The sequence below is a fragment of the Papio anubis genome, chromosome 10 (assembly GCF_008728515.1).
Source record: "Papio anubis isolate 15944 chromosome 10, Panubis1.0, whole genome shotgun sequence".
Classification (NCBI taxonomy): domain Eukaryota; kingdom Metazoa; phylum Chordata; class Mammalia; order Primates; family Cercopithecidae; genus Papio; species Papio anubis.
Genome location: NC_044985.1, coordinates 115897753 through 115915322, shown reverse-complemented (window position 1 = coordinate 115915322; position 17570 = coordinate 115897753). Strand labels below are relative to the sequence as shown.

The 17570-nt window shown below is 38.7% G+C and overlaps 1 protein-coding gene across 1 annotated transcript in view; it reads right to left on the bottom strand.

Annotated features, from left to right (window-relative positions):
* Positions 1-17570, bottom strand: part of DIS3L2 (DIS3 like 3'-5' exoribonuclease 2) — a 441955-nt gene that overhangs the window by 231517 nt on the left and 192868 nt on the right. Inside the window, 1 exon segment of the mRNA XM_031651606.1 lies at positions 6964-7137. Coding sequence (XP_031507466.1) covers positions 6964-7137 — 174 coding nt within the window.

The window sequence follows — 17570 nt, the reverse complement described above, 5'->3', positions numbered from 1 at the left end:
ACCACAACCCCCTTTCTGTGCTTAGTATTTTTAGCTCATTGTTTTCTATTTTGGCAGCCGAGAAGCTGCAGTTTGTAATTTTACCTCCAGCTTCATATTTCTTCTTAAAAGTGAATACAATGTCCTGTTTATAATAATAAAATCACTAGTTGGCAGGACGACATTAAATGGAAAAAAAAGAGAGAAAGCAATTGGAAAATTTAGAGCAAGCAATTTTAAGTGCCAAGTTTCACATTTGTAATGGTCTGGTGGAGGTCACTGGGCTTCCTTTTTATTGAGGGAATAGTAAAGAAATAGATACCCACAAGTTCTCTTGTAAAAAGCTATAGAAACCACCTCCACTCCAATGAAACTCATGGTTTTACTGAAAAGTGACATGATTCAAACTTCCATAATAATACTAACTACAGGAAAAACATAAGCGTGGTATTTTCCCCCTCCGATATTTAGGTTTTCATTTTCCACTTTAATTGAGCTTTTAGGCTTTGGTTTCCTATTCCAGTTTAGCAACAAAGGAAACAAAACAATATGAATGAAATTAGAAATAACTGGAGCCAGTCTCAGAAATAACTTCTGGGTTTCTTCAGCTTCTGGTGCAACCCCCCTTTAAGCAGTTTCCTTGGACATATTATCTTCCTGATCCTCAAATTTCTGCAGCACTTACGCTGCTTTTCTTTTTTAAAGCCTCAGATGCCCTGCTAAAGACAGCTACAGGTCTAGACCATGCAAGCAGGGACTCTCCAGAGACTAGAGCTGAAGGTCCAGAAAAATGGTGACCCCAATCGGGAGGGCTATATCGCCCCTAGGAGTTCACGCAAGCCTAACTTCTTGAAAATTGCTAACCAACCATTTTTTCTTTTCAAAATAAACACTATTTCTTTCAACTTCAGTTTGCAAAATATTACCCCAATTCCATTGGACCAAAAAACTGGAATTTTACTGACATAATTGGATTATGAGGTTTAAAGATTGATGGAACTTTTCTGTTCCAAATATAATTGTTCAAATACCAAACCTAAACGGGTATGTAGAAGTTCTTACGTAGCTAGAGCCAGAGTAACACTGCAGGCTCTGAGGCAGGGTGACCCAGGACAGGGGATCAAGTGACCAAACCATAGGACTTGCAAGCCCTGTTATAGAAGGATCTTGGAGTCTGAAGGGAACACACTGCCTTTCTGCAGCCATGGACTATCACTAAAATGAAGACAACTTTAGTCACTCTAGTTCCCTCTAAACCTGCTCATTTCTCAGATCTCACCTCATGCACCAATGACTCTGGCAGTCTGTTCATACCTATTTTACAGCACTTGCCATTGTCTGCTGTAATAAATCTGAGTACGAATCTGTCTCCCTGAAGAACAGGGGCTGGCCCTTGGTTGTCTTTGCATTTCCAGTGGCTAACTTACTACTTGGCATATATGTGCAAATAAATGTTTGAAAAAGTTTTGATTTTATTAGTTTACAAAATATATATTATTCAATATAGCACATATTTTTCAGCATGTGCTGGGACTCAATCCTACTTCTTTTGACATTCCTAGGAAAATGAATACTGTTTTTAAAAACTCTTTGAAGGCAGCGGACCTCAGAGCAGAAGAAACCACATGATCACAAGCACTTGAACCAAGCACCCCCTCCTTCATTACAATTCTACGTTTGACTACTGTTTAATAATTTCATTCATGTTCTTCTGCCACAAAACTGAGAGTTCCACAAGGGCAGCAAATACATCTATTTTTGTTCACTGTTGTATCCTCAGTGCCCATGGATCGTGTTCAATAAATATTTTTGGTATAAAAACTGAATAAATCCATCATAAAACCAGCCAAAGAAAAGGAAAAGGTTATCAGATCCAACTACCTAAACATGCTTACCTACTGCTGTATGGTACTGCACGCTAACCAACTACATCACTGGAGCTCATTCCACACACTTATGGCTTCTCTTTATGTGTGTTAAAAATAAGGAATTAACTGACACTACATAACTACATGAATTAACCCTGGCACCCTCACTAGATGTGTGGGTCAGGTGGTAGGTGAGGTGTACAGATGAAAGAGTTGGCATTCCAGAACACAAAGGCAATGACAGCAGCACTCTTAGTTCCTATGCTTTTGCCAACTGCAACTAATGGGTCTTTACTCATGCCCAGATACATGGATTTATGGATATTGTCTAGTTTTAGCTAAACTAATCCTTGCAAAAAAGGTAACTGGCTAAAAAAGATTACTGCAAAGGTCCATATATTGAAGATAATACTAAACCACTAATATTCCTAGTAATATCATTAATACTAGAAAAATGGCAACACTGACATTTCTTCTGTGTCTAATATGAATTCAACTCCAGCCACATTATGATTTCAAAACAATGGCTGTCAGTCATATGTAACATATCAGATACTTTAGGAAAATTAAACATGCTTAATCTGTCCCTTCAAGGTAAAGGTGACATTTTAACAATAAGAAAACAAATTACTGCATTTTGAAAACAAAATAACATATTCAAATTTTAAAGATAACATTTTTTTTAAATGGATGTTTTGAAATACTTCCATTGCTATATTATTTGGGGCCTAAAATGATGTAAGTGTATAAACTACAAAAATATTCATATCCATAGACTTAAACTTCCTAATAGAATCATTTGTATTTATTTATTTTTTTGAGATGGAGTCTTGCTCTGTCACCCAGGCTGGAGTTCAGTGGCACAATCTCGGCTCACTGTAACCTCTGCCTCTCGGGTTCAAGTAATTCTCCTGCCTCAGCCTCCCGAGAAGCTGGGATTACAGGCGCCTGCCACCATGCCCAGCTAATTTTTGTGTTTTTAGTGAGATAGCGTTTCACCATGTTGGCCAGGCTGGTCTCGAACTCCTGACCTCAGGTGATGCATCCACCTTGGCCTCCCAAAGTGCTGGGATTACAGGTGTAAGCCAATGTGCCTGGCCGAATTTTCTAACTAGTTTTTAAAGATAACAACTAATGAGTAACTGGAGATTATAAATATATTTTTTAATCTAAAAATGCAGCATCTCTCAATGAATTAACAAGAACTGACATCAGAAAAGATGGAAATTTACTAGCCGAATTTCAAAATGAATTGGAATATAATTGGTGAATAGGACTGAGAAATGAGTATTATGATTTTGTAAGCACAACTCACATCTTCTAAACATATATCCTTTCCAATTATGATAATCATTAAAACCAAGTACCAAAATATACAGAACTTAGAATCAGACCTCTGAATTTCCATATTACTAGTTGTTAAAGTAAAATTTTAATAAATAAAGAATATTATTCAATCATACTGCTTTCACCAAAAGTAAAATTACTATATACAGTTTTCTATACTTTTTGTAAGTAAAATGAAAGTATTTAAAAATTTATTTCTCACATTTTTTTTCTATTTTTACTTATGTTTATAATGTACATAATAGACTAGCAATGTAGTAAATTCATTTATCATTTTAAAATAAAGACAAGCATTAGTGGTAATTTACTATATTACTTCTTGATGCCTAAAGTAATAATTTCTAAACTTCAGAGATTACTACTTTAGGCATTAAGAAACATTAGAAAAATTTTAAATGCAAAGGAGTAAAATAAATCAGATTTGAATTTTAGAAACATAATCCTGAGGATAATGGGCAAGGATAACATATTTTAAGGTTGAAGTAATTTTTTTTTTTAACTGAGTATCGCTCTATCGCTTAGGCAGTGGCACAATCTCAGCTCACTGCAACCTCCGCCTCCTGGGTTCAAGCAGTTCCCCTGCCTTGGCCTCCCAAGTGTGCCTACTTGGGAGGCTGGGTAGGGATTACAGGCACCCGCCACCATGCCCAAAGTAATTTTTTTTTTTTTTTGGAGATGGAGTCTTACTCTGTCGCCAGGCTGGAGTGCAGTGGAGCGATCTCGGCTCACTGCAACCTCCGCCTCCCAGGTTCAAGCGATTCTCCTGCCTCAGCCTCCCAAGTAGCTGGGACTACAGGCCCGTACCACTATGCCCAGCTAATTTTTGTATTTTTAGTGAAGACAAGATTTCACCATGTTAGCCAGGATGGTCTCAATCTCATGATTTGCCCACCTCCGCTTCCCAAAGTGCTAGGATTATAGGCGTGAGCCACCACGCCCCGCCCAAAAGTAATTTTTTAAAAAAATCCTTGTTACTTCATTAATAGCAGAGAGCACCCTATAAACTCCTTCTGTCTTTGGATCCTTTCACAGGGCACATGTGTGTGTGTGTGTGTGTGTGTGTGTGTGTGTGTGTGTGTGTGTGTGTATTTAAGATATATTTTAACGAGGCTTTCTGCAAAGCAAGGTTTCTTTTCTTTTTTTTTTTTTTCCCCCTCAGACAGTCTTGCTCCGTTGCCCAGGCTGGAATGTAGTGGCATGATTATAGCTCACTGCAGCCTCAAACTCCTAGGCTCAAACAATCCTCCCGCCCCAGCCTCCCAAGTAGGCACACATCACTGTGCCTGGCTAATATTTTATTTATTTATTTATTTTTTGTAGAGACAGGGTCTCACTAAGGACCTCTTATTCTATGGTCTAAACCAGAAGGCAATAAAGGTCAAAGAAGTGGGAAGACAGAGCCAAAGAAGTGGGAAGACAGTGGGAATTTACAACAATATTGGGCCCTATAACGACTAACATGCGTATTATTTACCTGTACACTAAAAGGCTAGAAAAAATGGAATACTTCTATTTTGTGACTTTCACATTTATAATTTTTTAAAGTCATACAAATTACTTTAAAAAAAATTTGGACCAGGTATGGTGGCTCACACCTGTAATCCCAACACTTTGGGAGGCCAAGGCAGGAAGACCTCTTGAGGCCAGGAGTTCAAAACCAGCCTGCTCAACATAGCAAGACCCCATCTTCTCTACAAAAGTAACATAAAAGAATTAGGCAGGTGTGGTGGCGCATGTTATAATCCCAGCACTCTGGGAGACTAAGGCAGAGGATTGCTTGAGCCCAAGAATTCAAGGCTGCAGTGAACTATGATTGCACCACTGCACTCCCACCTGGGCAATACAGTGAGACCCTGTCTTAAAAATAATAATAATAATTTGAATAGTATGGCAGTATGCAAAATGAAAACTCAAAGTTCACTTCCCTATTGCCTTACCACTCCACTGAATCCACTCTCCATGGTAGTCACTGTTAACAGTTTATTTCCTTCCAGGTCTTGTTCTATGCAGATATACTTTGATGTGTATATATATACACATATATATGCATATGTGTACATTTATGCAGTTTTTGTATTACTTTACAAAATATAGGCTCATATTCATATTGCTCTGAAACTTGCTTCTTTTACTTAATAATGTATTATAGCCATTCTTTTAGGAAAGTCAACATGGATATAGCTCCTTTTTGCAGAGCTGCAATTAATGCTATCATATTGACATAACACAGGTTACTAAACCATTCCTTTATTGATGGTCATTAGCAGTGTCTCTAATGTTTAACTTTTATGACAAGACAGCAATGAACATTCTTGTACACTTTTTTGAGTAGAGTTTGGGGTGCAGGAGGAGGTACATTTAAAATGCTGATAGATACTGCAGCATGGCTATACTAAATTCTACTAAACAATAAGGTTCCACCATTTATTCTAACATTCTTTTCCCATTAAATCATTTGATAGATTCCTAGATTCAGGAAATGACCTCAGAAAACAAACCCCTCAATTTGTGTATGAGAAAACAAAGGTTCCGAGAGGTTAATGTTATGGGCCAAAGACCTCGGAGCCCCTGAAGAGATAACACACCCATGTGCTAGCAGGGGTTCAGTGATAGAGGGGTTACTATTAAAATCCAGGAATGCAATATGGGTTAACTGACTTCAAATGTAATATGTGTTCTATGAGAGATACTAACAAGTAGGAAAGGGCACTAATGATCATCTCCTTTTCCTTGCCTAACCTCAATAAGAAAAGAAAAAGGCAGTAAATTACTAAAAGATACAATAGTAAGAGGGTACAGAGAGGGAGTATTCACAAACTAGGTGGGTAACGGGCACCCAGAGCTGAAAGTGTCATAAGTTCAGCTGCATGAAGCAAGCAAGTGTGGTGGTAAAGACTTTGACATGGGATGACCTTAGCAAAAACCTTCCACAGCCTCAGTGGGTTGTATGAAAAGTTTCTTGGTTCTAAATATCTCCATGTGGCATCCAAAATGAATGCCAGTACTGAAACCAAATTCTGAAGAGAAATATCAGAAAAGAACTAACATCCCACAATGAAGAAACATCTTCAAAGAAGATGTTGTTATAAAAATACCACAAAAGTACTTTCCAACAAATTCCAGACCTAAAAGTAAGGCTTTAAAATGAGGCTCCAAGTACAGAAGTCTTGAATCCTTTGCTCTATGCCTGAAGAGGCCCATTTAAAGGAAGGCACTTCTAATTAGATAACAGTCTTTACTTGACCAGACCTATGGCGTATAGCAATGATAAGATGGGCGCTGTAGCTTTTGAAGTCAGAATGGTCTAGAACAGGGGTCAGCAAACTTTTTCTGTAAAAGGCTGACAGTAACTAGTTTTGACTTTGCAGGTCATATGGTCTTGGTTGCAACTCATCATCTGGGCTGTTGTAGTGCAAAAAACAGCATAAGCAACATAGAAAATGAGTAAGTATGGTCATGTTCCAATGCAACTTTATGGTCGCAGAAATCTGAATTTCATATAATTTTCATAAAATATTATTCTTGTTTTAATTTTTTCCAACCATTCAAAAATGTAAAAACCATTCTTAGCTCATGGGTTGTATATAAACATGTAGTGGGCTAGATTTAGCCTGTGGGCCATAATTTGCCAACTGTGGTACAGAAGCACTTATTCCCAACTGAACTGAACTTGAATGTTCATGGAAAGATGAAAACATCTAAGCCTATTCCCTAGGAAAGTTAAGGCAAAAAGGGAGAAATACGTTCTTAAAGGGTTTCAGGTGCTTACCTTAAATCTCTTCTCTTGCTGAACTCCTCTGGTGGAATTGTCCATGGCAGGCCTTGAGGAAGACATTCTAGAACTTCTGAAGAGAAATCAGAGAAATCCACGCCATACTCTGTTAGTATTCCTTCTGTTTCAGGCTCAATTTCACCAGCCTGCCCAAGACTCTTAGCCAGCTGCCTGTGGATAGAACAGAAAGGGAACAACTGGGTTAGCGAACAAATGGAATATAGGCACCTGTCTCCTCTCTAAAAGTAAGGTAGTAGGAAAGTTTAAAATCTCCTGCCCTTCCACCAGTAGAAACACGATCATCTGCAAATGAGGGATAAGGGGAAAGCAGAAGAGATAGTAGTGCTCTTGTCCTGTTAAATCTGTAACTACAGTGTAATTTTACCTTTTTTTATTTGGCATTCTGACTTGAGAAACAGAACCAGAGGGATTTTCTTAGGACCCCTCCAACTGTTCTTCACAGAGAAGTCAAAATTGATATTATGATCAACCCAGGGTGCTGTTAAATTTATTAGTTTCAGAGTGCCTGTACCTTAAGTCATGCTTACTAGATTAGTTCTGATGTTCCTATTTCACAACTCCATGAGTTTTTATCTTTAAAATTTTAAAATATTTTATCTAAACACAAAAGTAATACATGTTCATTGCAGAGAAGTTAGAAAACACAAAATCCACTGAGAAGAAAATTAAAATTATCTGTAAACCAGTCACCCATTGACATTTTAGGGCACTGGCCCATTAAAAATAAAATTGCATTTAACAGGACAATGCTCACATTATGCACAGGGTTCCACCTTTCAGATGGCAGATCTCACTCCTTATCAAATTGACAGCTCTCTATTCTCATAAGTATTGTCATGCCACATCACAAGTCTAAAGTTGTGCGTTGAATACAGGCAGCCAACAGGAAATGTGTTATGGGCCTTGCTGCCTTTGTAAAGGGTATTGCGGAGACCAAAAATGGCCACCTCCTCTATTGTATAAGTCTACTTATCTACCAGGGTGATCCAAGAGTCCGCCCTCAACTCTTCCTGCAAGAAATTTAGCTCTGGCATCAGGACATTCTCCGGGGCTATTCGATTTCTATGAAAAAGGTTCTGCTTCCTAAGTAAGCAGCTTGGCTGCTGGAGTTCTTATGTGCAGAGTGGTAAAGAGGAATAGGGGAGGTGGTTGCCTCATAAGCAGAACAAATTCCAATCTTCAGGCTTGCTACTGGAATGCAGCAGTGATAGCAGCAGGGCTGGCCCCATTTCTCACACTAGTCAAGAGAGACCAGCCCAGTCTACCTGTGCACCTGCCCACCAGCCTATGATCTCGGCAGCCTGCAGACTGACCTGTGGGCTCCTACCATATAATGTGGGCTCAGAAGAGTACTTTCTCCACAAATCAGTGGTCTCTCCCATAAAATACATCAAAAAGCCAGACAGCAAAAATATGAGAGAAAAACTAACAGAAAGCGATCTGGAAAATCCCCAAATATGTGGAAATCTAACAACCTATAGGTTAAAGAAGAAATAAAAAAAGAATTAAAAAATATTTTGGACCAAGCGCAGTAGCTCACGCCTGTAATCCTAGCACTTTGGGAGGCCGAGGCACGCAGATCACAAGGTCAGAAGATCGAGACCATCCTGGCCAACATGGTGAAACCTTGTCTCTATGAAAAATACAAAAATTAGCTGGGCGTGGTGATGCCTGCCTGTAATTCCAGCTACTTGGGAAGCTGAGGCAGGAGAATCCCTTGAACCAGAGAGTCGGAGGTTGAGGTGAGCCGAGATCATGCCAGTGCACTCCAGCCTGGTGAAAGAGTAAGACTCTGTCTCAAAAAATATATATATATTTTTTGAACTGGGGTCAGGTATGGTGGCTCACACCTGTAATCCTATCACTTTGGGAGGCCAAGGCGGGTGGATCACTTGAGGCTAGGAGTTTGAGACTAGCCTGGCTAGGAGTTTGAGACCCGTTTCTACTAAAAGTACAAAAAAGTAGCTGGGTGTGGTGGGCACACACCTGTAATTCCAGAGACTCAGGTGGCTGAGGCATAAGAATCACTTAAACCCAGGAAACGGAGGCTGCAGCGAGCCGAGATGGCAGCACTGCACCGCAGGCTGGGCAATGGAGCTGGATGCTATATCAAAAAAGAAAGGAAAGGAAGGAATGGAGGGAGGGAGGAAGGGAATTTTGAACTGAATGAAAACAAAACATGTCAACATTTGTGAGACATAGCTAAAACACTGTGTGGAGGGTAATTTATAGCATTAAATGCTCACATAGGAAAGGAAGAAAAGTGTCAAATCAGTGATCTAAGCTTCTACCTTAGAAAACTGAAGAGCAAATTAGATTCTAGGTAAGGAGAAGAAAAGAAATAATGAAGAAACAAGAATCAATGAATAGAAAATGAACAAATAGGCTGGGCACGGTGGCTCATGCCTGTAATTCCAGCACTTTGGGAGGCCAAGGCGGGCAGATCACGAGGTCAAGAGATTGAGACCATCCTGGTCAACATGATGAAACCCCATCTCTACTAAAATTACAAAAATTAGCTGAGCATGGTGGTGCACGCCTGTAGTCCCAGCTACTCTGGAGGCTGGGTGAACCACTTGAACCCGGGAGGCAGAGGTTGCAGTGAGCCAAGATCACACCACTGCACTCCAGCCTGGGCAAAAGAATGAGAGTCTGTCTCAAAAAAAAGAAAGAAAGAAAGAAAAGAAAATGAATGAATAATGAAAACAAATCAATAAAACCAAAAACTAATTCTATTTTTCATACAGGGTCTCACTCTGTCACCCAGGAAGAAGTGCAGTGGCATGATCATGGCTCACTGCAGTCTCAACTTCCCAGGCTCAAGTGATACTCCCACCTCAGCCTCCTGAGTAGCTGAGGCCCATCTAATTTTCGTATTTTTTGTAGAGATAGGATTTTGCCACATCACCCAGGCTAGTCTCAAACTCCTGAGCTCAAGTCATCTGTCCACCTCGGTCTCCCAAAGTGCTGGGATTACAGGTGTGAGCCACCACACCTGGCTCAAAAGCTAATTTTTTGAAAAGAGAAAAAGATAAACTTCTAGCCTGACTGATCAAGAAAAACAGGGAGAGAAAAACACAAATTACCAATATCAAGAATGAGAGAGGAAACACCATTTTACATCCCACAAGCATTAAAAAGATAAGGGAATAATGAATGACTTTAAGACAATAAAGTCAACATCTTGGATGAAGTGAGCAAATTCCTTGAAAGATGCAAACTGCGTAGGATAATTAAAATAAATTGATACCTGAATATTCCTATTTAACATATCTGTTATTTATTATATCTAATGTACTATTAAAGGAACTGAATTCACAGTTTGAAACCTTCCCACATAGAAAACTCCAGACCCAGATGGCTTCACTGGTGAATTCTACCAAGTATTTAAGAAAGAATTATTGCCAATTCTACATAAACTCTTCTAGAATATAGAGGTGGATGGAATAGTTTCCAACTAGTTTAATGAAGACAGCATTACCTTGATATCAAAACCAAAGGATTAATGAGATCAATACCTCTCACAAACAGACTTAAAATTCTTACAAAGGTATATCAAAGTTATTGAAAAAGAAAATTTAAAAATTCTTACAAGGTTATTAACAAACAGAAATCAGTAATATATAAGAAAGATGATACATCATGACCAAATAATGCAAGATTTGTCCAACACTGAAACATCAATCAATATATCATATTAACAAACAAAAAACAAACACATATAACCATCTCAGTAAATGAAGAAAAAGCATTTGACAAAATTTCAACATTCACTTAAGGCAAAAGCCTTCAGGGCATGAGTAACAGGAACTTCTTCAACTTGGTTAAAAGCCTCTATGAGAATCCTAGCACTAATGTAAAACTTAGTGGTGAAAAGCAAAATGCTTTCCCTTGGAGCAGAAAGAAGACAAGGGTGTTCATTTTCACCAATACTATTTAACATTGTACTGGAGGTACTAGTGAATGCCATAAAGCAAGAAAAAGAAGACGCATACAAATTGGAAGGGAAGAATTGCACGCTGCCTATAAGCAGGACAAAAGACTACAATTCCCATCATAGAAGTGACCAGATTCCTACTACACAATGCCTGGCCTCTCTTTATACAAGACCCCTCTCACTCTGTGACAACCGAAATCCAGTACATTGTATGTGACTTAAACTCTGCCTCAACTCAAGACTTTGAATGTGAAGACAGAAACACACAGGCAAAAGGCTGCTTAGGATTCACTCACGACAGCTAGCATGGTTTCTCGTGATAGCAGCGGTGGCGGCAGCATCCAGTGAAAACGGTGTCCTGCAAGAGTGGTGGTAAGAGAATAACTGGCATTATAACCAAACTAATCCTGATAAAAGATGATGGCTGGGCTTCTTATTCTTGGCTTTCCAGAGTTGCCTTAGTTCACATTCCTTTTCAGGTCATTCAAGTCTTGTGCTCAGTGAGTTCTTCAACATCCTCTCAATAAATTCCTTTCCCAACCAGAGGTGGTTTTTCTTGCTTGTAACCAGCAACCCAGACAATTAAAGACTCAGGTCCCATTAATTTTCAAAAATGACAAAATTATTACCTGTGTTCACTAGAATGAAGTTCCAACTGAAGATATGGGGGACCTATTATCACAACCTTTGAAATTTGAAGGACACAGGAATTCAACACTGTGAGTACAAGATGAATACTTATAACAATGTTGTTTACCTTAAAAACAACTTTATTCTGGTGATGACAGGTAATAATTAGTCATTTTAAAAATTATTTTGTATTCTGAAAATTAATGGAACCTGAGTTAGTTCCAACCCATCTAACTCATTTACTGTTCTCACAGGTCCCTGAGGTTCTGTTTCCTACATTCGTCTCCTAATATCAACATCTTTAACAGTCTGTCTAAGTCCTTGTTTGTAAGCACAGAAGACCAATGCTGGCTGGAAAAGAAAAAAAGAAATTTACTGAAAGGATATCAAAGGGCTCACAGAAACAGTGAGAGGCTTGAAGAGCCAGAAAAAGGGGGAGAAACAAAGAATTACATGCTTCATCTCTAAATTCTTCATTCTAAATTCATTTCTAAGACTGAAACTCAGGGACTTAGTATGTCCATCAAAAAAGTATCTTGAATCTCTTGTAGCTGCCAGCCCAAGACGGAAAAAGCTTATTGAAAGGGTGATGAATCATTACACCACTGAATTTAAGGTCTCATTAAGTCACTTAGGTGAAACGTGGGACACTAATCAGAGAGAGTAAGATTCAGAGAACCCAAACACACACGATATAAAGGAGGATGCAGAAAGGTTTGAGTACCTTGAATGCCTAGTTCCAACTGACCCTCCATTGTCATGAGTCATAAATAGACATGATAGCATTAAATCCATTGTAAGGGATGGTCTCTGAAAAGACAGTATAGCAGAAACTTTCTCCCAATGGGCAGAACTTCAAGCCATATGTCCGTGGTCCACTTTAGCTGAGGAAGGACAACCTGATAGGCTGACAGGCAGTGACTACAAGTTTAGCCAGATGGATAGAAACCTGAAAGAAGAAAGATTGGAGTACTGGTGACAAGGACATCTAGGGAAAAGACATGTGGATGAAATGGGCCCACTGAAATGAGTCCAGACAGGTTATAACTATTTGTGCTCCATGAGAGCACACAGTGAAAGGCTTCCACTGTAGAGGCAAGATGGCCTGCCCATGCATGTCCCCATCACTGCAGTGCTTGTTCAAGGGACATAGGAACAAAGCACAAGGCAGCAGGAAATGCACTCCACAACATTCACTTCTCACTAATGCTGACCTGGATACCATCCTTGCAGGACGCTAGCTTGCCAGCAGCAGCAACCAACTCTGAGCACCTGACACGGAACCATGCCAGGAGGACCCCCAACTACTTCACATCAGATCGCATCCACTGAGCTCTTCCAGGATGGGAAAGGCAGTAATTCCTCCACTAAAAGAGACGCTTACTGTAGGTTTGCTATCTGCATTTCTTCTACCTATATTGCTATGTAAACACCACAATCCTCAGATTTATGAAATATCTTTTAAGCTATTATCTCACTCAACATTGCTTGTAATTCAGGATTTCACCTTTTGGAAGAAGCAAAGCGCACACATTTCACTGACTGGAATAATGTAATGATCTGACTACTAAGCTGTTGGACTAACCAGGAGGCATCAGTTGTGAGGGGGAGTACCATCCTCCAGGATGCATTGGTGCTCTGACTTAGCATCCTACAGGCAGTGTACACGGTTTGAGAAGAAAGAATGCAAGGGAGGAGTCAGGCCTTTCAACATCACACTTAAGACCCACACACAAAATATTTAGTTCTGCCTTCATAATGCTCATCTCTGTAGTTGAAAGGTTTTAGTACCTCTGGGGACACAATTATGATTCCTCTGAACTGGAATCTGAGACTACAAGAACCCTGACTGATATTAAAAGGCATAAAATATGCTATGTACTTTCCTTCTAAAAAAAATTTATGTTTAACTCAAGCCAACTGAGAGGTTACTCAGAATTAATAATTCAAGAATGGCAATAATAATATAAAGAAGTTAATCATACATTATTTTGAGGCATATGAAATTGCCAGTATTTGACTATTTATTAACATATAAAACACAATTTCTTCTGATTCTACCTAATAGTATTAAAAGTTACATAAAATAACTAACCATCCATTAATTAGATAGCATACATGGCTTCTGGGAGAAGTATAAACAATGAGATATATCACATACAGTTTATTAGAGAACTACACTAATAAAAAAAGAAACAAATTCTTCTGTGTGGTGGGAGTCTCAGTGTTTGCAAGGCAGACCTAGAACACAGTGACCATACTATTCTTGTGTTGAAATTAAGAGTGGGTGAAGTTGGAATGCTATCCTCCAGGACACAGTATGGCCCAAAACGATTATCTTACGCCTAAAATAGAAAAGGGGCTAAAAACTTAGACAAAAAGCATTTTATAATGTCCAGTTTCTGAAACATAATACTAAAGTCCAGGAAGAACGCATTATTTAAAGATTTCAGGGAGGGGAGGTAGAAGGAACCATTCAAACATTCTATTAAAAAAAAAAAAAAAAACCACATTTAAAAAAGAAAAAAGGGAGCAAGAAAAAGAAATGGCAGAAGGACAAAACAATCTCTATAAGCATATAACCACAGAAATGACCAAAGATATTCTTAAGAACTCCCAAAAATATTCTCAAGAACTCCCAAAAATATAAGCTTTATAAAACGAGAGCTTGAAGCAAAGATGCAAGTGCATAAGGAATAAATAAGTCATGAAAGGAAACAAAAACTAGGTTTCTAGATCTCAGGAAATAAGTAGAAAAGAACAATAAAATCATCACAGAAAATGAAAGTCACACTGGAAGTACCTAATGAAGAACTGACACTATTTGAAAGCAACAAGGATCACAGAGTAAAATCTTGAGAAAACTGAGGAAAATGAAACTGGGCAAGTAGAGTTTAAAAAGATAACAAAGAAAACAGACAGATGTGAAAGGCAGACCAAGGAGTTCCAGGCATCCTTGAAATACAGAGCTACAGAGGAGGAATAGAAAACATTTTCTAAGATTCTTTGGAACAGAAAACATTTTCTTTTTTTTTTTTTGAGACAGTCTCACACTGTCGCTCAGGCTGGAGTGCAGTGGCGCGATCTCGGCTCATTGCAAGCTCCGTCTCCCAGGTTCACACCATTCTCCTGCTCCAGCCTCCTGAGTAGCTAGGACTACAGGCGCCTGCCACAACGCCCAGCTAATTTTTTGTATTTTTAATAGAGATGGGGTTTCACCATGTTAGACAAGATGGTCTTGATCTCCTGACCTCGTGATCCGCCGGCCTCGGCCTCCCAAAGTGCTGGGATTACAGGCGTGAGCCACCACACCCAGCCAGAAAAGATTTTCTGTTCTTCAACTCTAGCTCCTTCCTTCAGCATAACTGAAGGAAGGAGCTTCAGCATAACTGAAGGAAGGAGCTAGAGATGAGGAAAAGAAAACATTTTCCTAGGTCATTAAGAAAACCTTTCAGAAATAAAGAAAATTTAGGTTTAGGTTTACAGAAAGGGTAAGTCCTAGGAAAGAAAATTACAGAAAATCATCAATGAAATATATTCTAGTGGAGTTACTAGATTTCAAAGATAAAGATTTCTAAATACAAGAACTCAGGGAATATAGTTCTCATAAGCCCTTTCTGAAAAACTGCAAGGTGATGAACTGAGGTGTACCAAGAGATGGAGAAATTCCTCCACAAAGACTGGCACTGAGCACTAGATCCACGAATGGAGTGGTGGGAGGGTGAGGAGGAGGGAGGATAAAAGGAAGAAAGTGAAGTGATGGACCTGATATTAGTTGTTAAAACGGTCCTGTCATACCAGTTACTGGACCTTTAGAAAATTAAGGAGAAAAAAAAATTTTTTTGTCTTTTTTGGAGCTTTGTGTTCTGACAAAATTTTTTACCAGGTTATACTCTGAGTCCGAAGAGTCTCAATTTGTTTACTCAAATTACAACATGGCTCATAAAGACAAAATTATATTTTAGTTGTGGTTTCCAAATGTGATTAATGACTCCCAGTTCCTATTAGTAGTAATTAACATTTATTTTACAAGTTCCAGAGAACATTTCTCAAGTTCCTTATTTAAATAAATTTATTATGGATTTTCATTGGAGATCTATTTTACAGCAGCATAGACTGGACAGCTTATGGCAGATAAAAATCTAACAGATCAGCATGCTGAAAGAGCTCATGCTTTAGGGGCCTTAGATGCCCTAGAAAGAATCCTATCTTGGCCGGAAACAGTGGCTCATGCCTATAATCCCAGCACTTTGGGAGGCCAAGTGGGCGGATCACGAAGTCAAGAGATCGAGACTATCCTGGCCAACACGGTGAAACCCCGTCTCTACTAAAAATACAAAAATTGCTGGGTGTGGTGATGCGTGCCTGTAATCCCAGCTACTTGGGAGGCTGAGGCAAGAGAATCACTTGAACCCAGGAAGCAGAGGTTGCGGTGAGCCGAGATCAAACCACTGCACTCCAGCCTGGCGACAGAGTGAGACTCTGTCAAAAGAAAAGAAGAGAGGGGAGAGGAAGAGGAAGGGGAAGGGGAAGGGGAAGGGGAAGGGGAAGGAAAGAAAAGAATCCTATCCTGTCTGCTTACTCATGAACTCTTCTGTCACCTTGAAAACCAGAATTCTTTGGTATGTAAATAAAGTCAAATTCTACTAGGGAACTGACTTTTACATTGTGTATTTGTCTTGCAGAAGGGTTTATTTTTATATTTTAAATTTAATTTCATTGTAAATTCTATTTAAAATGAATCATGAAAGTAACTTTCCCTTTTATGTAATGTAGTTCAAATGTTACAACTTTCTAAGTAGTTTCTGTCTTCTACTTACTGTCTGAAAAGCTAACAGCTGCTTTAGGACAACTATGATTCAATGCTATGTCAAAATATCTGGTGATTCTCTTAAAAACCACATTTCATCCTATTCTGCATTAAGATATGTCCTTCAAAAATAACTTAGAAGATCTCATAGCCAAGAGGAATCTAAAGAGACAAGACAACTAAATGTAATATGAGATCCTGGAACAGATAAAGGACATTAGATTTTTAAAAACAACAAAGTTTGAAGAAAGTATGGACTTCCATTAATAATGTATCAATATTGGTTAAGAGAAAAAACTAGTTTTGGAGGTGGGAGAGAAGGGGCACATGAGAACTGTACTATCTTGACAATTTTCTGTAAATCTAAATCTGTTCTGAAAAATAAAGTTTCTTTTTATGGCCAGACACGGCAGCTCACGCCTGTAATCCCAGAACTTTGGGAGGCTGAGGTGGGAAGATCGCTTGAGCCCAGGAGTTCGAGATCTGTTTGGGCAACACAGCAAGACCCTATTCCTATTAATTAATTAATTAATTAATTAATTAATTAATTAAAATTAAGTTTATTGTAAAAACCGTGGAGCAGAAAAGGAGTAAAAGTAGTTTAGATGTTGAGCAACAGATAAATGATAAACTAAACCATGTCATATTTTTCAATTTTTTATGTATTTCAGAAAAAGAATTTTGAAGATATATGTAGAGTATAATTTAACTATGTAAAAACATTTATGAAAATGCTGAAAGGGACAAATGGTGTTAATTATTTAAGAGAGAATTCTGAGTGATTTTTTAATCTATTTTCTAAGCTTCTTTTAATATCACAAAGTTGGAGGTTCTTTAGTTTAAAAATTATAGAAAAAATAATTATAACAAAAACTATAGTGCCCACTATTGGTCTGCTACCTAGCATTCACTTCTGTCTCCTTCCTCACAGAAATCTAGTCTTTTTCATACAAGAAATACAGCTCACCTTCAACTCCACAGACAGATACTAAGTATTCTAATAAATTCAGTGTATGGCCTCCGCTGGTGACTGTAGTCAACAGCATTGGTGGCAGACAGGGTCTCCCTTTTTGTGTCATATGTCATCAAGAAAGCAGGTAGCCTAATCGTACTGGCAGCCATCTTCACAACCATAGAGAAACCACTACTGGATTGCTGAGGACAGCAAAAGGCAATCTGGTAACATCATCCAGTCACTGACTTTAG